At 54.4% G+C, this 24,521-nt stretch overlaps 1 protein-coding gene across 2 annotated transcripts; it reads right to left on the minus strand.

The window, feature by feature from the left end:
- Positions 1 to 10,909: 10,909 nt before the first annotated feature.
- HLX (H2.0 like homeobox) lies at positions 10,910 to 14,663 on the minus strand. Of its 2 annotated transcripts, XM_074537036.1 has the most exons (4): positions 13,746 to 14,658; positions 12,999 to 13,178; positions 12,346 to 12,530; positions 10,910 to 11,551 (listed from the first exon to the last, which is right to left on the minus strand). In XM_074537036.1, the coding sequence occupies exons 1-4, from the start codon at positions 14,308 to 14,310 to the stop codon at positions 11,213 to 11,215; spliced, it is 1,269 nt and encodes a 422-aa protein (XP_074393137.1). In that variant the 5' UTR covers positions 14,311 to 14,658; the 3' UTR covers positions 10,910 to 11,212. The 2 variants fall into 2 exon arrangements, with proteins under 2 accessions (XP_074393137.1, XP_074393138.1); XM_074537037.1 differs by lacking the exon at positions 12,999 to 13,178 and having other exon boundaries at positions 13,746 to 14,663.
- Between the last annotated feature and the right edge of the window lie 9,858 nt (positions 14,664 to 24,521).

The following is a 24,521-nucleotide window of genomic DNA, read 5'->3' on the forward strand; positions in this document are numbered from 1 at the left end:
CCAGGAGGGACAGCGAGGGTTTAGCTGGAAGGGGCACTGACCAGAGAGCTAGACAGCGCTTAAGGCTTCAGCAGCCCATCAGCTCCTGGCATGGAGACCACTCCACTCACACCCACCCCACTGTTCATGGGGATGGAGAGCCACCATGCTGGGATTCATGCACTGCCAGGGTCTTCTGGCCTGCATCTGCTCCAACATCAGCCAAGGAGGACCCTAAAATAGCACCTTAAAATTTTGAGTGGGAAGAAGGAAGGGGGAAATCTGATTACGTTCAAGGCAAATGGCCCCTTGGTATCAAATTCCCAACCTCACAGCAGCAGCCTGCTGGTCTCTGGGGTTCAGTGTGACCCAGAGTGGGTGGGCAGTGAGTCACTGAATGGTGCATAGTGACCCTGCCAGTGGGTACATGGGCTGGAGAGCAGCTCCTTTCTAATGGTGAGGCAGTGGGCCAGGCCTGGAGGGCGTCAGTGACCGGGGCCAGCTTAGGAGCTCATGCATTTCAGAAACACTTTAAATGAATAAGTAGACCCAGGATCAGTAACCACTGCTCCTGTAGGAAATTTATGCAATGAAAAAGTCATCAGCCCTACCTTTTTTTATCCATTCCTCTCATTCCTCAACTTGAATTTTTTTCCATGCTGTGCTTTCCCACTCCTCAACCCCCTACCTTCAAACGTCTGTTTCCTTCAGAGCTGCAACATTTGCCACAAGCAAGGAAGAAAAAGCTGATAAAAGATGATACACAACTCCCACTATTCCACAGTTTTCTCTAGGCAGATTTAGAAAGGTCCCGAAAGCAAGGAAAAATTAAATCAGCAGGTAGGAAGACAGATGCGAAGTGAAATTCAAGATGCTGAAGAGCTGCTTTTCTCCAGAGTTCCTGCTCTCCCCTCTGCCCGGAAGACAGGAAAGAGCAGACTGTTCATGACAGAGGAGAGAAAACTTCAGGGGGTCTTTAGGGAGAACTCAATCAAAGAAATTATTTTCCCACAGACCAGAGCTGAACAAACCTTAATGGCTTTTTCCTGATTGAAGAATAAACCGACTATTAATTTATGACTTGAAGCATATAAACAACCTTCCAAATGTTTTCCAGTTCTGTGCATACTGATGCTCATGTCTTTTCTGTTTGGGTTTGGTTCTCAGCAGCTAATTTTGCTAACAGGCTAAATATAGCTCATGAAGCTACATCTTAAAAAAATAATTTTAAATGTCTAATTAAAAACAAGGGTCAGCATAATGTTACATGTGTGTGCATAGAAAAGCACGTGTATCAGAGATAAAGCATAAGCACATGGGGGGCTGTAGGGAGGGTGTTTGCTCACAAGGGCCCCTGTGCAGGTCGCTGGTGAGGGGACAGTCCTGCTCGGCGTGAGCGGGGACAGAGCAGAGGGGCTGACGGAGCGCACACGGCATCGCTGCCTGGACATCCTGCTCGCTGGACTATGATCGGCTCCCTATTGCTTTGTTTGCTTGAACGAAAGCCGACATTTTAACAACAGTAAAGGGCAGGCTAAATAATTCACTGGGCCGGTGAGTGTGACCCCTGGGATTATGGGCTGCCTCTCAGAAACTGAACCCCATGGCACCTTGGTGTGTATACACCTCCGGTTTGGGTGGACGGGATAAATTGTAACATGAGATGGCAATATTTGCATCTTCCCTTGGCTTTCCCTCACCGAATAGAACTGCAGAGAGAACACTGCTCAAGCATTTCCTTTATGCTCGTAAGTAAATCATGAAACATCAGGGAACGAGACGGGTTTATGGCTTTCCAGTAAAATGCGATACAACTCTCAGACACTGAGTGATTTCGCAGTTACCTTCCCAAGTGCGGCAAACAGAACAACAACAAGGGGGGGAAACCTCAACACCCTTTGCTTCTTGCTGTTGAAGGCTGACAATGAGGTTGCAGGAGAAAATAACATTTGTGACTTCCAAGCCTACTGCCTATGGACAGAAATACCAGCGGTAACGAAGCCACGGGACACTTTAAGCAATTTATTAGAGGATTGGGCTCAAAAGACTGAGCGCCGCCCCCAAAAATTAAAAAAAAAATTATGGGTTCACTGCTGTTTCAAAGTTAGGGACGTAGTTGGGGTTCAGATTTTCGTGATGCCCTTGGCAGCCCCTGCCCGCCCGGTGTGCTGCTGCCGTGTGTTAAGGAAGAATTGAACTGCTTTCCCCAAAGCGTCCGTGCCCTCGGCGGGGCGGGCAGGGGAGGCGCAGACTCCGGGGACAGCGAAGCCACCCCGGGCAGGTCTCTGCCTTGTCCCTGCTGCCTGATGCCGGCCCTCCCCAATATCATCCCTCTTCCAGGCGGAGACTTCAATGCCTCTTACACCCCTGAGACTACAAAGAAGACGGTCGGAATACAATAAAATACAAAAATTCGCCTCTTTTCTCGCAGCACGCCTACCCGGGCCTGCGGGAAGAGGGGGAAAATGAAGCATCCTTCCACCATCATCCACTTTAAAATGGGAGTGGGCTCCCCCGCACGCTCCCCTCTGGTGCGCCCGGGCTGTGACTCCCACGGGTCCGCTGCAAACGCCGCTCTGAGGCGCCTTTCCCTCTTTCCCGGCTCAACATCCCCAGTGCTCCCTGTTGGCAGGCTTGGGAGAGGTTCCCAACGCCTTCAACAAGGGAGAAGAGAGAGGGAGAGACCGAAGGGGAGTCCTGAAGGTCAGCGGGCACTCTCCTCCGGGCTGGCAGCCCGGTGCCATCTCCGAGCCCGGCTCCTCTCGGCGAGCATCGCTCTTTCCGTCTGCCTCCCGCCCGCTCCAACCTTCATGGCTAAACAAGTTCACAGTTTGCACACAGTAAAACGTCGATATTGCTCTTAATGGTTGCGGGGAACGGGGTCTTTGCAGGGATCCTCCTAAAAACCCTTTATTTAGTTTCGAGCATTTTCTTGTAATCAATAAAAGTTGTCTGTTATCTCCCGGTGCATTTAGCGGGGAAGTTTATTGCCTGCCGGGCGGATTAAGGGCGAGACAGGAGTGCACCATACATGGAAGGGACTCCCGAGTCCCTAGATCCGAGCCTCGGATTCATAAAACATAACCATCCATTACGGTGCCGATATCTGGAGCCAGCAAACATACACACGCCATAAATTGTGGCCGGCGGGGTGCGGGCCGGGGGCTCCGCCCGCCCGCGTTCCTGCCCGCCCGGGGGGGCCCGGGGGTCCCGGCCCATCCATCACCGCCGTTATGACTCTGCGATGCGGCAAATGGGTTGTGTAAAGAGGCGGCGTTTGACAAGGTGGCATGGTTATCCTGTCCAAATGATGCATAATATTAGTATTAGGGCTTAGATCATCGCATGCTTTTAAAATCATCACCGCTAACTAGGGCTGGTGGGGGGGTAGGGAGGTGGGGAGGTTCCTGGGGGCTGCAGGGGGCAAAAGTTTCCATGTAGATAATGATTATAGATGGTGGGATTTACGGGGAGGGATGCGCACACAAATAAACACGTCTGCTGCAGCGCAGAGCGGAGCCCGGTCCCGCCGGGGCCGCCCCCCAGGCCCGCTCCGCCCCGGGGTTTGCGGGGCCGAGCGATGGCGGGATCCCAGCAATCCATCCGCAGCTCCGGAGGGGGCGTCAGGACCTTTCCCACCGCCACCCCACCCGGACAGCATTTCCAAAGTTTTGATAATGCAGCAGAGAACTCCTCCTCCTCACCCACGGGCGGTTTCCTCGCCACGGCCGCGGGCACAGGCGCTGGTGGGTGCGGGCGGGAGGGAACTCTGCGGGATGGGAAAGGCGCCACTTGAGGCGGGTGATACCCATTAAGGTTTGTCCTTGGAAATACAAGGCTGTGAAGCGAACGGTATTAAGCATTGTATTAAGTTCTAGAGAGCTGAAGAACTTCAGTAAAAAGGGTAAGCCGTACAGAGCCAAGCCCGAGCCAGAACTAAGCTCCACATCCTCCCTGTTACACCACTGGTAAAAATACCATCTCCCGAGCAGTGCTGAAGGGCCGTAGCCATAAGAAGGGGCTGCTGTATCAGCTGCAGTCTAACCCCTTATCTCCTCATCAACTGCCCATTTTTGTAGACTAAGCTCACGCTACTTCACCAAGTCATCTTATAGTCACTGTCCTGAGCATCTCTGTTAGGATCCAGACAGATGTCGTTATGGCCAGGAATTAAACATGCCTGTAGTCTAGGAACTTTTGCCGAAAAGGTATTTTAAAGACATTGATGCCTCGCACAGTCTAGTCATTTACACAGACAGGTATTTGCAATGAGCTGCTTTTACATATAAATATGCGTGTATGTGTGGCCATGTCCATACTCCAATACCCATGTACGGATTTCTGTATGAATGCGCTGAAAAAGAGAATTCTGACATACTTCCACCGCCGTTAAAATAATTATGATAATAGAAAAGCTCAAATGGATTGCTTGCAAAACACAGGCTGTAATTCCCTCGAGTTATTTTTCATCTGCAACTACATGTTTTATTTATGCGGTGTCAGAGGACAATGACAAGGCTTAGGGCCAGGTCCTGGGCTCGTCCATGGAAGCGTGGAGCGCTCTAGCGACGCGGGCCAGCTTGGGAGCTCATGCATTTTAGACTCGTACTGGCTTGTTTTCGGGGAGACGGACCGGCTCCGCGCCGCATCCCATCCTGCTTCCTCTGGCTTTCCATGGCTGCGTTCAGGCGCGGGCTCGGGAGTCAGATAGAGCTGGGCGGGTCTGTCCCGGCCCCGCACGGGTCACAGCCCTTTGTAGCTCGGCTTAAATGGACCAAGGCCGGGTGAGCTCCGGGTTAGGGGCTGGCGGGGCCGGAGTGCCTCTTCATTTCGTACCGGTTCTGACCCTTTGCCTCGGGGCCGGCACCAGGGCGCAGCCCGCGAAGAGTTTTCAGCAAATCCCGGTGACGACGGCGCTGTGAGGAGGATAAAATCCCTGCTCGGCGTGATTTATCAGCCGTGTCTGACCCCTGAATACTTGACTTACACGGCTGGTGACACATTACCCGGGAAATGAGGTTGGAGTGATTTGTGTGTGTGTGTTTGTGAAAGCGTGTCACTTCCCCACCGACCCCTCTCTTGGGCTGCTGGGCAAGAAATCCTCCAGCCTCTGTTCTCTCCACCATCCCCATCCTTTCGTCACCCCCACTCTGCCATGCATGTGGCAGACCGAGCGGATAGGGCTGGTCCCGAGCCTGTTTTCGTGGCCGAGAAAAGGAACTGGTCATCGCGAGGGGGCGGGAAGTACGGGCGATGGCACGAAGGCCGGGAGAGATGGCCTACGACCAGGCATAACTGGAGAGCTGTGATGGCTAGAAACCTTTGATTTGGGGTTTGCCCGGAGAACGGGGGTGGAGGAGGGCGACCCGGGTTTTGTAAGGCAAGCAGAAATTTGATTATAGCGTAGGGTAGAGCTCTGTGATTTGCGGTGAGCGGATTTCATTAGCTACGGCCATTCGAGTCTCCGAAAAGCTGCTCGGAGCCGCGGAGCCGGGAATGGAGCTGACCCCGAGGGCGGGTGACGAGAGGGGCTCGGTGGTGGCGCCGCTTCTCGGGGCCGGGGAGAGCGCCGCGGCTCGGGGCTGAGCGGGAGCGGGACTGGCACGGCCGGACGCTGCCCGTGCCGCTCTCCTTTTCCCGGGATGGGCCCCGTGCCGCTTTCCCCTCTGCCCGGCGGACAGGGAGAGCCCCGGCCCCGTGCTTGCTTTCTGCAGGGGGGTGTGGGTCACAGGGCTCCTCCCGCCCCACCTGCACCCATGTCACCTGCGCCCATGTCACCTGCGCCCATTGTCACCTGCGCCCATGTCACCTGCCCCCATTGTCACCTGCAGCCGTGTCACCTGCACCCATTGTCACCTGCCGCAGCCGGCACCGAGGCGGGAGGAGCGGCTTTGGCTCTGCTCGCAGTGGGGCTCAGCTGCGGCGTTTCCACGTCTGCTGAAGATGACGATGGTGGGTGGTGATGGTGGAGGCAGCAGCGGGCAGGAGGTGCCCGGATCGGCCGCGCAGCCCAGCCCGGCCCGTCGGGGGCTCTCGGGGCTGCCTGGCGGCCGCCGGCGCTGCGGCAGAATCGGCTCTGATTGCCGTCAACGAATGTCACCGGCAGAAGGAAAAACAAAAGGTGCTTCCAAAGATCGTGGAGCAGAATTTGGCAAGGCTCCTAAAGACACCAATTAGCAAAGGCTAAACCCATTAATGAAGTGGCGGCTCTCTGGTTTCAGCCAGGTGGTGCAGATCAGAGCGCCTGTATCTGCAGCAGAGCCCCGCTTCCCTCCAGCCGGGACCTCACAGCAAACCTCCACATCAATAATGCGCTTAATGGACCTCATTAGGGCTGGGGCCTCGAGTCCCGGCCTGGGAGCGGCGGGGCTGAGGGGAGCAGGAGGGCAGGACGGATCCGGCTCCCTCCAGGGCCGACGGACGGCGGGGCCGCCGCTCCCTGCGCGGTCCGGAGCTCGTGGGTCTCTGCACGAACTGCGTTTATCGGCGGTTCTGCCCGAGATAAGCGGGACCTTGGTATCGCCTCACCGCGCTCACCAACCCGCAAGCCACACACCTTCCCTTATAACCAAAGCCGCCTCTGCCCGCCGAGCCACGAGCATCCGCGGCGGCCGGGCGGGCTGTGCTCCCGCAGCGCGCCCCCGAGCCGGGGCTGCGAAAGGGGAGAGGAAGGGGCTTCTCAAACGGATTTAAAACGAAAAGCTCCCGGACCACACCTCTGTAAAAAGGGATCGGGGGAAAGGGACGAAAAATTTCCGCTTCAGCTGGGGAAAAACATAAAAAAGGGCGCGGGGGGGGGGGGGGGAATGAAAACCGAAGTAGTATAAACCTGGCCGAGGTGAGCCAGCGTATTTAGCTAATGGACGTGGACTATGAAAAGAGACCTCATATTTCTCTCCGAGGAGTCTCTCCAGGTCCGCAGCCGAGAATACACACAGAAAACGTTGTGCTTGAATTATAGCTGAGGCTTTGCTTTATTTGAATTCACTGGTGTTTATTTAAGAAAGTGAATAAAGGTTTTGTGTAAACAGCCATTATTTCTGATGAGCGCTCAACAGCAATAAGAAGGGGGTGGTTTTTTTAGTCGAGATTGTGGCAAAAGTTGACATTTTGGAGATTGCAGTTTGTCTTGCCGACGCCAGGCAGTCCCGAGGCATGAACTGCAGGGAAAGCTGTGTGTGCCTGCGAGTGTGAAACGGCAATGCCGAGCGAACTGGGATCTGAAAACAATTATTTTTTAAGACATCAGCTTAAGCCCGACATTAAAATAAAATAAAAATATTTTGCTAAGGAGCGGGGCCGGTCTCGCTCTGCTGACGAGGGAGGCGAACTCAGGTTTCGCTGCGCCGGCTCCGCGCCCGCGGAGCTCTGGAGGGGCAGCGCCGAGGCGGGGGCACCGCGGCGGACCCCGAGGCCGGTTCCTCACCCGGCCCTTCTGCACCGTGCATCTCTTAATTAAAATATCGGTTCTGATTTGTTGTGTTATTGTTTTGGGTGTTTTTCTTCTAATGTGGCTGTTATTTGTGAGGTTGACTCAGGTCTCTGGAGATGGGAGGTCTCTGGTAAGAAATCGGGCGAAAAGTGTCTCGTTGGTCTTCCGAACACAGCGCCGGGGGAAGGTGGGGTTATCGCTAAACTGCGTCCCGGGAGGAAGGCTGGCCGGACCTGGCTCTGATCGCCCGGCTGCGCATCTCTGCGAGTGTGGATGCCCCCAAACAGGGCTGGGATATCGGAGCGGCACGGCGAGGCCTCCCGCTTCTGCATTAATCCGATTTCCCATCCATGCCAGGCAGGAGGAGGCAGGAAAACCTCCGTGCGGTGAAGTGTATCGCTCCCGCTTCTTGGTCTCTGCTACGACTTTTCATTCTAAATCAGCGCGAAAAATTTCTGCGGGGCGTGCGGGCGGGGCAGTGAAGAGACGAGGAGAGTTGGGGCGGTGAGTCTGCCCCGGCCGGCACCGCGGGACCCGGGCAGCGCCGGGGAAGCTCCCGCGGCCCCTCCGTGGGGACCCCGGCCCCCCTCGCTGTGCCCGGCCGCGCTGTGGCGGGCAGGGGGTGCGGTGCCCGAGGGGTGCCCGGCACAGACACGGAAAGAGTCACAGCGGATCTAGGGGAGCTGAAGGGACCGCCACGAAAGCTGCTGCCCCCGATTGAAACACCGTCAGGGATTTTCGTGTCGGCAGTAAAACAGTGCGCTCGGGCGTCTCTAGTTCAGAGACAGCCAGCATCAAAAGCCTTTCTTGTTACCTGGCCGTAGCAAGCAAACAAAGTAGAGGCTCCTCCAAGCTTTCTTTGGCCTGTTCTGGGAGCGGGGTGTTGCATTGCACTACGGACATGTCCCCTTCGCCAGCCAACGGCGTTGGAGCTGCCTGCGGTCACGACATTGTCCCTGTTTTTTCCCGCAGAAATAGAGCAGTAACTACAGCCCCGCGGGACCGGGAAAACTTCCTTCCCTGAAGAGACGGGCACGAGTCCCTCCATGGGCTCATCTTTTCCCAAACTCGTTTTCGTGGCTTTGCTGTACCTGCACGAGCACAGCAGGGGCAAACTGGAGAGAGATGTAATTAATTTTTCCTTTAGCCGGGAGAGAGGAAGAAACCCATCCGCCCTCTCCGCCGCTTGGCCCCTTGTTCCGAACAGCCCCTGAGGTACACGGAGCACAAAAAGAGGGCGCAGGACGAAAGATTTTTATCCCATCTCTTCCATTCCGACCTGAGTGTCTTTACCCAAAGCTCGAGTCCCAACAGCATTATTTCCCCCTCTCTGTCCTTTTTTTTTTTTTTTTTTTTTTTTTCCTGTGTTATCTTAAAATGATGCCATAAAGGCATTGCCTCTCTCTCTCCCCGACTCCAAGTCCAGGCGGGCGTTGCTCCCATTATTTGGGGAGGCCGAGGTGGAGAAAGCCTGGACCGCGCAGCCAGTCCCGGAGTTGTAGGAGATTCCTTTAACCCAGGGGAAGAGAAACGCTTTCCCGACGCGCTTTTCCTTTCTCGTCTGACAAGAGCCACTCCAAAACCCTCTCTCCTGCACGGGCCAGTCTTCAGGAAGCAAACTCAAGAGGCAAACAAATTCCTGCCGTTCCGTGAGCCGCACCACGGTGGTTTATAAGAGGAGAAACAGTCGTGTTTCCCTGGGCATCTGTCCCGCGGCTTCCCTTGCATTTAGGGGAGTTCCAACATCACGGCAAATCCCGCGCTGAGGGGTGCAGCCACTTTCTAGGGCTGAAAGCGAACTGCAGGGCCCACACCGTGCCCCGATTAGCCGTGACACGCCCTAGATTCCTCCCTGGCAAGGTTTTAAGGCAGAACATTAAATTACAAAGCCCTTACAGGTAATTTCTTCCCCCGTCCCGCTTCTCTTTCCCAGGACGGGTCGTTCAGGGGCGGCGCCCCGGGAGCGCTGCCTCCTGCGGGCATCCAGGAATGCACCAGAACTTTGTGCGCGTCCCCCTCGGGGATCGCCCTGCCTGTGATGGCTCTGACGGAGCCTCTGCCCTCCCGGTTACACGTTTTTTACCTATTCACCCGTCCCTTTTTCCTCGCGCAAGATTTCTCTCTGCCTGCTGTATGCCCCGGCTTCTTCTCCCCAGGGCTCCTGGCGAGGGAATTCTGTGGGTGTTTCCCTTTTCTCGGGGCTCTGCTAACAAGGGTGGTCCCCGAGGAGAGTGTCCTTCCTGGAAAACTTCCCCAGCCCCGAAGGACATTCTGAGCAGCAGCGGGCGAAGGCCAGACGTGCACTCGCCTCCATATCATTGCAGGACACAGGCATTTTCCCGGTCCTTCACTTTATTCCTCTGTCTCCTCTTCCTAACCATGTCCCAGGTTCAGCGCCCATCGCCCGAGCTCGTGGGGCAGAGGGAGGGCGGCTGGGCCGCTCCTGCCCTTCCCCTGGCTCGGTGAGGAGCCTCCCGGCCCTGGCGGACCTCTGTGCCGAGGCAAAATCTCTGTTCCCAGGGGGAAGCGCGGGGGCTGCTCACGGCCGCGGCTCTCGCTCTAGTCCGTGCTGCTTGGCAAGGGAGGAGGGGGAAGCAGAACGCCTCAGAAGCGGCCCCCGTCCTCCCTCGTGGCCCGGGAGGAACGAACACGGAGTAGCGCGGCGCTTTGTATTTTTCCGAGGGCGAAGCTAACTCTGCACCCGAGCGGAGTGGTTCCAGAACCACTGGAACCACCCAGGCTCCCAGCCCCAGCGACACAGGGCGAGAATGGGCCGTGTGTCCGTCCGCCCAGCCCGGGGCTCACCCTGCCCCCCGTCACCGCGCGCTGCGCCTCCGTGACGTCACATCGAGGCCCCGGAGCGGCGCTGTGACGTCACGGGGGCTGGTGGAGAAGCGCGCAGCGAAGCGGAGCGACAGCAAAGCGCGGCAAAGCGAAGCGAACCAAACCGCGCACGTCGGGTCCCTCCCGCTCCCTAAAACCGCCCCGGCGGCTCCCGGGAGCCGCGCCGGGAAACGCGCTGGGTCGGACAGCCCAGCCCTGCCCGGCACCCGCAACCAAAAACCGCCGCACACGGCTCCGGCACATGCGGGCTGCGAATGCCACTGGTGACTTTCTCACCGCGGGCACAACTTTGCGTCATCAAATCCAGTCCTTGTCACTGCCTTCATTAGGAAAAAAAAAAAAAAAAAAAAAAAGAATAAGAAAAGGCTGCCTGGGGAGGCTCCGAGGCGAGGAGAGGCAGCTGCTGCCTTCGAGCGGGGTGAAGGAAGCTGGGACAGCCACGCCAGCCCTCGCCCCTGGTCAAAAGACTGACGTGGCTACAAACCATAGCAAACATTTTATTTACAGGAGTTATATATATATATATATATATTTTGTCAGTGCAGTATTTCTTGGCCGGATTATTCGAAGCAACAAGTTGCAACCAATGAGGACGTTGGCAAAATACTTCACATTGTAAATTGGTTAGGGGGTGGGAGGGGGGAAAGGTGGGTATTTCTGAGAGCGTTCTCGCAATCCCTCGCTCGGATTTTCCTTGAAGAGAACGAGAGGAGGGAAACGGAGAATTAGGGTTTTTTTTTTTAAAGGGGAAAAAAAGGGAAAATCCCCCGATCTCCTGATAGTAGCTCTGAGGGAAAGGCGGCCGCCTTATGCTCTGCCGCCCCGGGGCTGGGGCTCCCCACTCCGCCTGCATCCTCGCCCCGGCCCAGGCGCTGGGGCCGGGGCTGGGCCGGCCTTGCCGAGCTCCCGGGGCGGGGAAGGGACATAAATTAGCGCACAGGTCCCGGGCCGCCCCGACTATAGACCGCCCCGCGGCTCGGGGCTGGCGGGCGGCGGGGAAGGCAGGCCGGCGCTGCCGGAGGACTTGCCCAGCCCGGCGGCCGGCAGGCTCCGCTCGGCGCCCTCAGTCCGTTCCGTGTCGCTGGGGGCCATGTCGAGGGACTCAGCGTCGCTGCTGTCGCTGTCGCCGTCGGAGCGGCTGGGGCTGCGCTCGGGCTCCCCGGGGGCGGCGGGCGCTGATGTGCCGGCTCGCTGGGCCGCCGGCTCCGGCTCCGGCTGCGTCTCCTTGTCCTTCTGGGCCTGCGCTTCCTTGGAGTGCCGCCACTTCATCCGCCGGTTCTGGAACCACACCTTCACCTGCGGCCGAGCCGCCCTTAGACGGGCGGCCCGGCCCCACGGCGCCCCGCACCGCTCCCGGCCCCGACCCCTTCCATCGGGACCGGCAACTCGGGGAGAGGAGGAGGCGCCGTCCTCCCCTCCCCGCTGCCCGCATCCTTACGCGACTAAAGGGCTTTTCTTGGTTGTTTCCTCCTCTAGTTTGTGTATTTAAGTACTGCGCACACCCCTCCCCGTGTTTGTTTGTTTGTTTGGATGGGGTTTTTTTTCCTCTCCCTTTCTACTTCTTCTTCCAGGAAACCAAATCTTGCTCAAGAAACCACAGCGTTATACAATTCTGTGCGCTGCGAGCCTCAATAGTGGAATCATTACAGAGTGGCGTTTAATGCTTCCGTTTGAAAAGTGTTTTCACTTCCTCAGAACGAAGGATTTCACAACGCAAGGAAAGATTTAGAACAAAAAAAGATATTACCAAAAAAAAAGGATATTAAGAATAGTGTTTTCACTTCTACTTCCTTTGCCCTAAACTGCCTCCTAGAGCACTCCAGTAAAGCGCACACTGATGGCCTGCCCTGGCCCTGCTCATCTCTCCGCCCGGCCTGCTCCTCGGTGGCCAAAACAAAGGCGAAAATTCCGCACTGGGTCGCGGTACGCCACGGAACCTGGGTGCAAGAGATGCTCGGGGCAAGGTGCAGCTCCTCAGACAGACTCCCCACTCGTGATAAAGGAAGAGAAATCACTTTGAAACTCCACTGCCCTCTGGTATTCATCTAAACAGGAAGTAAGGTTTGAAATAAAAACGAAGCCATTCTTACTTGAGCATCTGTCAGCCCCAGCATCGCCGCCAGTTGCTTCCTGTCCGGTTTGGTGACATACTTCTGGATTTCGAACCGTTTTTCTAAACCTTTCCTCTGCAGGTTGGAAAAAACAGCCCTGGACCAGGAACGTTTCCTCTTGTACGTCTGGGGCAGCGTGTCCTTGGTTAGAACTGCGTACGGACCTGGGGAGGGGAAGAGAAAGTGGGGGAAGAGAGGGGGAGACGACGTTATTATTATCGCAGCCTGAAAGGAAGAGATTTAATCGATCTGAATACGAGCTGGAGCGCGATGTGCAGGAGGGCCGGGGCCAGCATGGCCCTGCCTGCCCGGCGGGTCCATGTCCTGTCAGCTTGTGCTGCCTCGGGCACGGATGGAGCTGCACGGAGCTCCCACTTCTTCCTCTCCCACCTCCCCGCTTCTTCTCTCTCTGGCCAAGGTTATTACTCCTGTACGCGATGGGACGATCCTCTAGATCAGGCCCTAGGCGGCTCTTCCTCCCCCCCAGGCAGCCCGGCTTTCGCCCAAAATCTGAACCTCGCTACACACGCCCGGCCTTGCAGAATTGCCTGGCGGGTCCCTCCGGGAGGAAGGGGCTCCTCCAGGACGGAGGGCCCTGCGCCACGGGAGGGTAGAGGAGGGACGAGATGTACCTGGAAAAGTGTCTTGAAACTGATGCTGCACTGAGCTCCTTGGGTTTGTGTTTAAGGGACCCAGGATAGCAGAGGCCTCGTTAATAGGGTCTAGAGACGCGAAGAACTGGCCGGCGGAAGGCTGCAAGTTGGGGAGATGAACCCCAGTTTGGCGGCTCGTAGTTAATAAGGAGGTCAGATCTGCGAGCACAGGAACAAGGAGAGCGATGTTACACCGCGGTCGAGAACGACAACCCGGCACGACTCGGAGCGAGTGCCCGGTCGGAGGGGCTCGGGGGCCACCAAGCAGCCATCTCCCGCCCCCAGGGGCTCTCCTCAGGAGAGGCGACCCTGCCCCGGCAGTGAGACATCCTCCGACATATTTACTCCCTAGGTCAGGATGTTTACAGGCCGCGAGGGGAGATGGATTGAAGCGAAACAATCACACGGGCTGTGTCCTGGGAGGCAGAAATCCCCGGCCGTTCCGGGAAGTGCGGAGCGCTCCGCTCGCTACTTTCACGCTATCGCTGCTCTCCCTGGGCCTCCAGCCCTGCGCCCCGGCTCTGCCGTGCGGAGGCCGGAACGGGGAGGGAGGGGGGGGTCTCACTGAGAGCTGTTAGAAACTTTGATTTATAAAATTTTTTTTAATAATTCTTTTCTCGCCTAGATCGAGAGGTTTTCAAATCGCGGGTGAAGTCGCTAATCACAGTACAAGTAAGAGAGCATCGAGAGCGTTAGCAGGGAAAACGGATAAACCAATTTCTCTACCTCTCAGCGTGTTGCCTTCCTTGACTTTGGGGTCAAACTCCGCCGATAAAATGCGGTCGATGCCGAATTTCAGGTCCTTGCTGGCGGGCGCCGGCGCCGAGCCGTGCGTGTGGCCGCCGGGCAGCCGGGCGGGGGCCGGGGCGCCTCCGCCGCCCGCCGCCGCCGCCGCCGCGGGGCCCCGGTGCTGCGGGGGGCGGTGGTGGTGGGAGTGGTAGGCGCTGGAGAGCGGCGAGAGGCGCGGCGGGAACGCGGCGGGGGCGTCGGGGGCCACGACGGGCGTGGGCCGGAGCGGCGAGGCCGCGGCGTGGAAGGGCCCGCCGTGGTGCACGGCTCCCAGCGCGGCCGGCATCCCGGTGCCCGGCCCTCCGGGCAGGCTGTCGGCGGCTCCGGCCGCCGCCTCGCCGCCGGCGTGGAGGATGTCGGCGATGCAGAAGGACGGCTTCTTGGCCGCCGCGGCGTCCAGAGAGAAGCAGCCGCCGGCCGCCGGCCCCGATGCAGAGCAGTACGCCGCTGACCACAAGCTGAAGTTGGAGGCGTAGAAAGGAGCCAGCCCGGCCGTGTACATCCTGCCCGAGGAGGGGAGGCGCCGCTCCGCAGCTCAGCTCCCGGGTGCGCGCCGCGGAGCTGCCCGCGGTCCCGGGCGCATGAGGAGGGATGGCGAGGCGAGAGGCGGCTGGTGGAGCCCTTCTCGGAGGGGCAAGGAGAGAGAGTCAACCGCCAAAAAATGACGAAAAGAAACAATTAACCCCGAAAATTAAAAAGAAGTCCCCAGAACCCACGGCCAGACGAAGAAAGCGAGCGGGCGAGAAGAGGAGCGGCGCAAACAAAACAAACCCAAAGCAAACCCCTTTCCTCGCACTGGGGGAAGAAAAAAACATCCACCCCTCCGCAAAACTTTCTCTGGCAGCGAGCGGCCCTCGCTCCCTCCCCACGCCCAATCCACGATCCGCGGGCCGGGCAGCGCCGCCCGCCGACACGCCCACGCCGGGCCGGGGCTGCCTTCGCCGCCGCGCCCACAGCGCCCGCTCCGCGCCCCGGGACCGCGATCGGAGCGGTCTGCCCCACAGAGTACACCCCAACACACGCCTATAGCCCCTTAAATTGAGCTCTCGACTTTGAAAAACCACTTTTCCCCTTTCCCCCCAAAAACACAGCGCAAAGTCGCCGCGCTTGCTGCCACGGCGATTTCCAAACGTTTGAAAGAAATGCGCGGGGAAATTCTTGGCTATTGGAAGCAGGTCTGTTCTCTTGGAAACGATTCTCAAGGAAATCTGTTTTCTTCCCGGATAAATGAGCCTGGGATAGTCTGGAAGAGAAGGAGTCCATGCCGATGCATGCAATATATGTATTTATGAGAGCTCCCAGATATTCTGGGCCCAGGACACCTTGGATCCTGCGTTAGTAGCGATTAATTACCTAGTATTATTTTGACGGCAGTGTAATTTTTGGATAGATTTTTGTCAGGCTCTCCATCCCGGTGGCTGCATCTGCTTGCAGATCAATTACACCTTAAAATTACTTAATAATTTCTCAGACATTTAACGTCAGAACTATCCCATTTTTTCCAGTACACCAGAATCACATGCTATATTCACTGCAATGATTTAGGGACAAATCTACGAAAGCATCTTTGGCGCATTTTTTTTCCTCCTCTCTAACATCACATTTGTCCCGACCTGACTCTGAAAATCAACTGTTTCTTTATTTTTAGTTTTCGTATAAGTGAAGCAGTCGCTGTCGTTTTGAGCAGCCTGCCGGGTCAGACGATTGTAAGTTTGCTTTGATTTTGTTTCAGAAATATAATATTATTTTTTCCATTTCTCAAATTCTGACGGTTTTGGGGGAACGGCCAGAAAGGCGAACTATTTTTTCTTTCGCCAGGTATGAGGATGTAGCTTCTGTGGGAATATAGAAACCACCTGCGAGCTAGAGTGAACATGTTCCTTAGCCATAACCGCGTTCCATAACGGATGAAGGTGAGTTTGGCTCCCCGGGAAAAGCCAGGCACCTCTTCGCTTTGGTTTGGTTCTTGTTAACGAGACAAAACCGAAAAAATGAAGATGGGCTGTCTTGCCAAGATGTGTCCCAAACCCGAAGGAGGCGAAAGGAAATGTTGATTATGTCCCAAGTTTTCCTGCCCCGACATCGGAAAGCCCTGTTTCCTTGCATCTCTCCCCCATTCTCCCTCACGACAGGTGACCCCAGCACTATCCTCTGGCTCTCAAAGCGAATCGAACGACTCGGGTTCCACTCACGTTCCCTCCGCCGGGCAGAGCCGCCCCGCCAGCCCGCCCGAGGGACAGGCAACGAAGTGTGCCTTGGGTGCTGCATCGCGGCCGCAAGCCGCCCCGTTAAATTATTGCTGCAATTAGCACTGCTACCCCGGGGCGTGGGACCAGCCCGTGGATGCTCACCAGGCAGTCAAGGCAAAGGAGAAAAAAAAAAAAACCAAAACCAAACGCGGTGGCTTGTTGTTGTTGTTGTGGTTTTTGTTTTTGTTTGTTTGTTTGTTGTTTTAGGAGCTGATTGCAAAACTCCTCTGGCCTCGCTGCCGTGCAGGGCCCGTGGGATGAGCAGCACGGGGGGACGGGCCCGTTTGCAGCTTCGGTGCCGCCGGAGGCCGGGATCCCTCTGTCATCCAGCGAGCGCTGAAACAACTCAAAAGGAAAAGCTGAGCTCCTCGCACTAAAGCCCTTCACCGCCGGGCTGCGCCCCAGGAGGGCGAGGGAACCGCGGAGTCCTGGCCGCGGGACAGGTGCTTTCCGGGGCTCGGCTACGCTGCGCACCCGCGCATCCTCCGCGGCCGAAACCAGGAGCACCTGCCTCGCCCCCGGCCTCTCCATCTCCCTGGGACAAGGGTGCCCCTCCTCCCCAAAGGCCTCCGCGGGCCTCCCTGCCTGCCCGGGGACCGCAGGGCTGCCGGGGGAGGCAGCGGCCCCTCCTCTCCGCGCAAGGAGGGAGAAGGCTGCAGGAAACCCAGGGCTAGCTGCAGTCCAGGTCATCTCCTGTTTTTTGAGAGGTTCCAACTCGGACTAAATGAGCGGATGTGCCTGCGAGATTTGTCCCAAAATAGAAGCGGCTTTAGTATTTTAGGATACAGCAGAAATCCTTATTTCTTCCGGAGAAAAACTTCATAATGAGCGCGAGCACTTCCCTTTTCAATATTTGTGCAACTTTATCTCGACCAGCAAGTTGCTTTGGTGACGCAAATCCGCCCTTGTGTATTGCAACTACAAAAATAAATGCAAGGAAATCAATTCCCTTCTAGCAATGAAAACATAAATATACAGCTGCGACTTTCCCCTTTAATCTTGCTTTCCGAGGGACTCGAGAAGGAGGCGAATGAACTGCGAGGCAGAAGCGATGCTGGTGTTTTTTTTTTTTTTTTTTTTTTTTTGAATAGAGTCTCGAAGGACGTTTTTTCTTCTTCCTCGAGGCCGACAAAGGAGGAGGAAAAAAATTATTCGAGTTCTTTATAGGGGAAACTAGAAGGACTAAGCCCGAGGCTCTGCAGCTCCCCCGTCCCTACTCGAGGGCACGGAACCGGGAGCATCCCGGAAGGGCCGGGCGCTGCCAGCGCCCCGAGGGAAAGCACGGACAGCCCTTGCAGCGCTTGCAGCCCTTTCGGCCAAATGCCTGCCCCGTCCAGCTCCCCGGCCGGCTGCGGGCAGGTCGGTCCCACGGATCCCGCCGGGATGCTGGCAGCCCGAGCCCCTGGCCGCCTCCCCCGAGCCCCGAGCGGTGCCCGAGCACGGCGCAGCCTCTTCACCCCGCTGTGGCTCCCCGACACCAAGGGCAGCGCTCGGCGGCGCAGCTGCGGGGAATGGTAGCCGGGTTTGCCCCTGCGAGCCGGGCCAGGGTGCTGGCAGAGCGGCCTCCAGCCCTCCTTCTCCGCCGCCCGCGGCTTGCGCCTTGCACGTTGGATTTTAGACTTCTGTATATTCTCTGATTATTCCTATGTTTGTATCTAGAAACGTATATGTGCGAGATAAACAAAAAAAAATTAAAAGTTAAAATACCATTATATCTCTCTGGAAGAGTACTTGCAAAAATAAATATTTAATCCTCACGGGAAGCCCTGCAGGAGGAAGGTTCGCTCGGGCGGCGTTGGCGGAACCTCGACACCGCTGTCCCGGGCGGCCCGGGGAGCCGCCCCCCCACCCCCAAAGCCCGTGCTCTGTCGCCACCTGCCGAGTCCCTGGGACGGGGCTTGCCCACCCTTCCCAAACCTCCCATTTCCAAACAACCCTCTCTGGGGATGCGAGAGCAGCGGGCAAACGCGTTTGGGGAGCCCCTCCCGCCGTAGCCGCCCCGGGCTGGGGCTGCAGGGTGCGCAGGGGCGCAATGCGGGAGCCGGGGGGTTCCGGGCACTGCCGCCCCTGCTGCTCCCGCAGCGCCGCGGAGTGCGGGGGGCGCTGCAGCAGGGCCGTCCCCTGACCGCGGGCCGGGACCCCCGGCCGGAATCCGCCGCTGGAAGAGGCCGGTGGGGCTGGAGGGACTTCCCCAGCTGAGCACAGCTCGTTATCTGAGAGGCTCCACAGCAGCGCAGGCAGGAACTGCCCAGAACCGCAAGCGAACCCAGAGACTGAGCTGGTCAAACCCTTGGCGTTTCCTTTCCATTCTTTCACGCGTTATTTAGTTGAATACCTGTGTCAGTAAGTCACGACTAATGTTATGTCATCTGCTGTGCAGCCGTGGAAGGCGTCGGAAAGCAGGCGGGATCTGGGTTTCCGTGCAGAAGGGCAGGATTTCAAGCCGCCTGCGGGTGTATTTTAACTGCTGTTTGAATTCGAGTCAGTGTGCTTTTGGAGGGCAGCGCCTGATCCTCCTCACCTGCAGCTTTGTAGCAAGGAGAGGTTGAGATGCACACCCAGGAATCCTAGATGGGAATTGAGTCCACAAGACATGCTAAAATTGCTCTGAAGCAAGATTCCTCTGAAATGTCTATGTTGTAGTTGTCTGAAAACTGCACGGGGTTTTCTGAATGTGAGCAGTCCCAAGAACTGTCCATATGTTCCAGCAGAGTAGATCCCCTTGAACGAGTCCATATGGGAGAGCCGATCAAAGCCTGAAGCTCCCAGCTCCGAGGACAGCACACCAGCCACTGAGCTGGAGACTTACTCTCACACTTGCACGTTTGCATACTGTGGCTCTCAACTGCTGAAGCTGCTGTTTTCTGAAGAAACACATTAGATCATGGGAAGCTGAGGGGTTTCACGTAGTCCCCCAAATGCTGTTTAATGCCTCAGGTCCCTTCAGACAGAGAGGGGACCTGAAAACACTGATTTATCTCTGCTCTTGAGTGCCTGGCCCAAAGATCTGGGATGTGGGAGGGCACAGCATCTTTCTACAGCTATGTACACAGAAGAAAGAAATGATCTTTCCTCTCTATTTTTTTTTTTTTTTGGTGTGTGTGTGTGAGAGAGAGAGAGAGAGAGAGAAAAGCTGCAGATTCATAAATCTTACAGAAGGGTCACGGTAGGACATATCAGCTGGAGAGAAGTGCCTCTTCACAGCCCCCAGGAAATAAGGCAGCATTCTGAGGACTAGCAGGATGAGAACATCCCTTCCCCAGGTTTTCCTATGGGTTAGAGCAAGCGCATTCTGCTCCTTGTGTTGGCTTTTACGAATCCCATTTTTAGGCACCTGATGCTGTGCTGGGAGATAGACACTGTGATCCTGCAATGTCGTGATGGTTTAAGCTGCTTGAAGTTACAAGTGCCAGTCTGACTTTCTCCCTGCATTCCAGCCTGCCTGTTCCTACCCCTGGGGATATCAAATTAACTCTGCCAGTATGAAAAGTTTCATACTGCCATAGTACCCCAAACTAGCTTCTTTATCATGTGGCCAGCCAAGGTGAGGATGCTGGGAGAAACACACATTTGGGCAACAGGCTGGCAGGACTGCTGTGACCACCTTCTAGTCTGCTCTAACCTCTCATCAGGTCACCCATTAATTTAAGTGCTGCTTCTTGTATCTGCTTTCTGCAATCTAGAATGGGTCCTTCATGCAGGGAGAGCCCCTGAGTTTGTTTTCCTTTCCATCAGCATCATATCATGCACACCATCCAATCATGCTGATTTCATAGCTTACTCCACCTTCACGCTGCAGTCAGACCATAATCTGCAGGCAGGGGGACTTATCCTGGACTAGTTGCAATTTCCCAGGCCTCACCAACAGAGAGGTTTACAGAGAGCTGGTGTGCAATTAACCCTCTGCCGGCTGATTGAAGGTGACAGGACGTGCAGAAGTGCTGACCCCCTGCTCTCATGTGCAACCGCCCATCAGGGAAGCGTTTGCTTGCACATGCTGGATTGAGTTGGCGCAGTGCACAGTGACTGAAAGCAAGCACCACTGCGTGAAATGAAGGTGATTTGACTCTCAGTTGGAAAAGACCATCCACAGGTATTTCCTAAATCTGACAGGAGAGTGTAACTACACCTGTTTTCAGCTGAGATCTGAATAGGCAGCTCCTTAACCGAGGCAAACTAGTGCTGTTGAGGACAGGCTCAGGGTACCTCGGTTCAAACTGAATATTTAGATGCAAGTATAGATGAAAACTAAATGTTATTTTTTTTTTAATTCCCATATTTGATCATCATCTCTATGGTTTTGCCAGAACAATCCCAGTCTATTTCTACAAAAGCTGACTGATGTCTTTGGCCCTTTGCTTCTCCAGCAGCAGTATATTAAAGTTACAGCACAGAAAAACCATTCAATATTGAAGAAGGAAATACTAATAACTGCCTAATAAAAGTCTTAGTAAGAAACAGTTTACTCCTTGCCAACAGTGGTAAAATTTTTGGAAGCTGGAAATAAAGATATCAGAAGGCAGACACATAAAAGGCAAAATCAACCCCATAAGGAAGGCAAGTTTCTAGAAGAAAATTACTCTGTAAAACTCATCTGGATTTTAGAATATTTATTGTTTTTCTTCTGCCCCTCTTTTCATGTTCAAAGTGGATTTCAATGCAGTAGGTACATATGAGCCCAACTTTAAAACCAGGTCTTTCCTTGCTATTAGCATGTATAAAACACCAGGAAAATAATGTCATCAAGGCCCTTACAAAAAGTCCTGTTTTAACCTTTTTTAGCCCAAGGGAGAGGCTTCATGGTGGATGCCAAATGGGAGTGCCAGCCAGAGGAGTTTCATGGGCCCATAAACAAATGTGCCAGACTATGCAGCACGTATATAGCATCTTCCAGAGCAGCTTCCCTCACTGGAACTGAATCTGCTCTAAATAAAGTCCAGCCATTGCTTGGACAGCTCACAGATTCCCTGTGCCAGGCTCCCCCAGGTCACCTCCCTGTGAGACACCCAGGAGGGTGGGCAGATGTTCTGAGAGCTGAGCAGGACAGTGTAAGCTATCCCGTTCCCAGCTATGGGTCTGGGATGCTGCCTACAGCAATAGCTGCTCCTCCACACCTGCAGCAAATGGAAACAAAAACAGAGGAGGCGCAGTCAACGCAGCAATGCAGCACACAGGGGAAGTAATTTCCTACTGATACCTCTAACCCATCATTTTATATCTCAGTGCCTGGGATCTGGTTACCTTTATCTTAGCCAAAAGACTAGCGGTCATAAAAGGTATTTTGCTTTTATTTCTTCTAAGAAATTATCATGAGATTTTGATTTATCTGTCCTGTAGTGAATTCCAAAGTCTCATTATCTCCCACGTCTGCCTTCACTGTCCTGTTCTTAATTTTTTTCCCTGATTTCTCAGTTCCTTGAGGCATCCATTCATCTCAGAATTGTGAAATGGAGAGAAAAAAGGCAAGGCTGACCAGTTTTTCATTTCATTTGTCACAGTGTCTAACCCAAATGTTTACTCTTGCCCCCCAGATGTATAAACTCTTTTCTAAGCCAAGACATTCTCGTTTTCCCAGCTAAGCAATCCATTTCGTTTTGAGGCCACTCTGAATGGTAATATGAACCGCAACACGTTTCAGGTCTCAGCCTAACTTTGCAAGGAATAAAGACATCGGAGGTGGTCCCATTACTGCGATCTTTCTCAAAGCCTAATGAAGCAGCACCCTCTAGTGCAAGCTAACAATAAAATCCTTAATCACAGCAACCCTCCTAGGTCACATTTGATCTGGGTGCATGGCCACTGGAACTGCTGGGAGTGAGCTCAGCCACAAGGCTTTACTCTTCTCAATGAAACTTTCTCAGGTTTCCTCCCTAGGATGCTTTGGGCATCCGTTGGATGTTGGATGTTCTCCAGGGCTCTGGCATACCCAGGCAGCAGCATTGCCTGCAGCCAGGAGGCAGGGATGGCTATAGTGTCAAGCTGCTTTCTGTGGGATACTGCTACCCACCAAAGTCTGGAAGTAGAGAAATATTCCTTATGAGGAATCTGTCTCCCATCTTGGGTGTTTTGAAATATGTAAGAGGTTTCCTACCTGATTGAAAGGACCAGAGACCAAAGGGAAGGTGAAAAGGAGTTGGCTGATGCAGGGAGGGGGCTGAGCTGAGGGTTGGGCTGCAGGAAGCAGGGCTGGGTGTGGAGGGGGGAACTGGGACTTTCACATGGAGAAAGGCACTGGTTTCTGGAAGCTCTGGGGACTAACCAGGTGTGAAAGCTGAGGCTGAGGGCAGCATGGTGTTGTATTACTTCTGGTGCAATTTGCTTTCATTACTAGCAATTTCCATACGTTTCATCAGTTTTATTGTTGTTAGGAGGAAAGAGAACAAGAAAATGACACAATTTTGGCAAACCCTGAGCAGGGGGTGACCTGTGGGGTGAGTGAGGGGTAGCGAGGTCATTCCTGGATGCCATGGGCCACAACACAGAGCCAAGTTAACTGTGTCGTGTCCCGCACAAAATCCCACTGCCTCAACGCATAGCTGGGGGTTTTATGAAAACACAGACCTCCCCTCTCACCCTCTAAAAATAATACCAAGTAAATAGCTACTTGAGATTTTGTAAAAATTAAAAGAAACCATATCTGCTTCACCAGAGGTGGGAATTTTGTCCTACATTTCAAGGCTAAACTTTCATTAGGAGCTAGAAGGAAGCTGCAGTGCTTAAGGCAGGGAAGGAGGGTAAATTCTCAGTGTCAAAGCAAGGTGATGCTGAGGTTTGGGAGCCACTGTGTGCCTGCACAAACACAGGGGTTGGCATTCACCCCAGGCACATGCAGTCTTTGCAGAGCGAATACCAGAGCCAGAGCCCCGGGGAAAGCAGGCAAGGCACCAGAGCTAATGAGTTGCGTGGTGGTTTCACCCAGTTCTAATGCTTCTGCTTTCCTAATATACCACTGTGAGACCAGCTGTGGCTTCAGTGTTAAAGAGAAATGTAGGAACTGCTGCTTTTTCTTGAGACGTGAGAAATAATGTCCACAGTGGTGATTTGGTTTTGGGGAGGGCTATTTTTAGGCTGACAACAAGGAGTTCCACAGGGTGAGGTTGAACCATGTGGGTAAGGGGCTGGAGGTGGCCTGAAGCCATCTCAGCTCTCTCCAAATATGCGGCTGCCCTGGGGAGGAAGCAGGGGTGGAGGGAAGAAGGGAAGCAGGGGTGGAGGGAGGGAGGCTGGACCTCTGCTCTCACCCAGCCTGGGTGGGGGCCTGCGGGAAACAGGACAGCAGCGCTTTCACCCTGGGCCATAGCACTGTAGCACTGTTCCAGTTTTCTGGAGGAGCTCTTCCCCTCATCACCATTCCCTACCACCTCTGGGGGCTTCTGTATAGAGGCTGGATACAGTTCTGCTAGGCTGGGAAGCGGATATCTTACAGCAGACGCAAAAACCCGTTGCACTGGAAGGAAGAAATGCTTCTCTACCTTCTCTGTCTCCACTCTGTATTTTACTATTCTCTCCAAATGAAGCAAACATCATTATTTCCCATTAGGTGTTCCTGGTGTAAGAGTATTTCATTGAAAAATGGTTCTTTAATGCTAATGGGAATTATATTCCTAGCGTGATTTATATTAATAAGGCATGTGCAGTTCCTCAGTACATTCAGATCCAGATGGGAAATGGATTTTTTTTTCGTCATTCCACACAACATCTGATGAAGTGCTCCAAGCACACGATTTAACAAGCTATTCTCCTCTGGCCTTACAGATGAAAAATAGTCCGTTGTGTCAACTCCTCAGATGCCTATTTTTACACCTTCTGTTTGTTCTTAGTTTGACGTTGTTAATCACGGTCCCACCAAAGCCCCATTGTTCAGCTCTTCAAGAAGAATGTTGTTATATTGACTGTGCGTCAGTCCAGCTCTCTCTGGAGCTGCACTTGGATGAAATTAGATAATTTCCATTAGGAGAACAGGCATTATTAGTCCCCAATGCCAAATTGGAAAGAGAGCCAAGATTACTATTTCTGGCCGTGTTCACCTCAGGAAGGAACCTTCTCAGCTTTAATGGGATTTTGCTATTGTTGGTTGCCTTCTGTTTGACACTGGGCCAGCAGGGTTGAAAATTGTTTAGAAAGCTGCATGAAATATAATAGAGCCCAAGCCATTTGCTGCAGCACATTCCAGCTTGATGTTTATTTTGAAAAAGAAAAAAAAAAAAGAAAAAAATTATTGTCCTTGGCAGTGAAAAAAAAATCCCACTAACTTGACTTAGAGAACATATGCTTCTTGTTGCTGTTGTGCTCTTACAACATGCTGCCAGGATAGGCATGTTACACAGAGAAGTGATAAATCTAATATTATTTGTAATGATCTCCAGCACTTGTAGAAGCAGATCACAGGCATAGGCAACAACTTTATGACAAGAAAACAAGGTGAGGGATGATACCAGGTCAGGCCCAAAGGATGAAGTTAAGT

Source organism: Zonotrichia albicollis, chromosome 3 (assembly GCF_047830755.1).
Source record: "Zonotrichia albicollis isolate bZonAlb1 chromosome 3, bZonAlb1.hap1, whole genome shotgun sequence".
Taxonomy (NCBI): domain Eukaryota; kingdom Metazoa; phylum Chordata; class Aves; order Passeriformes; family Passerellidae; genus Zonotrichia; species Zonotrichia albicollis.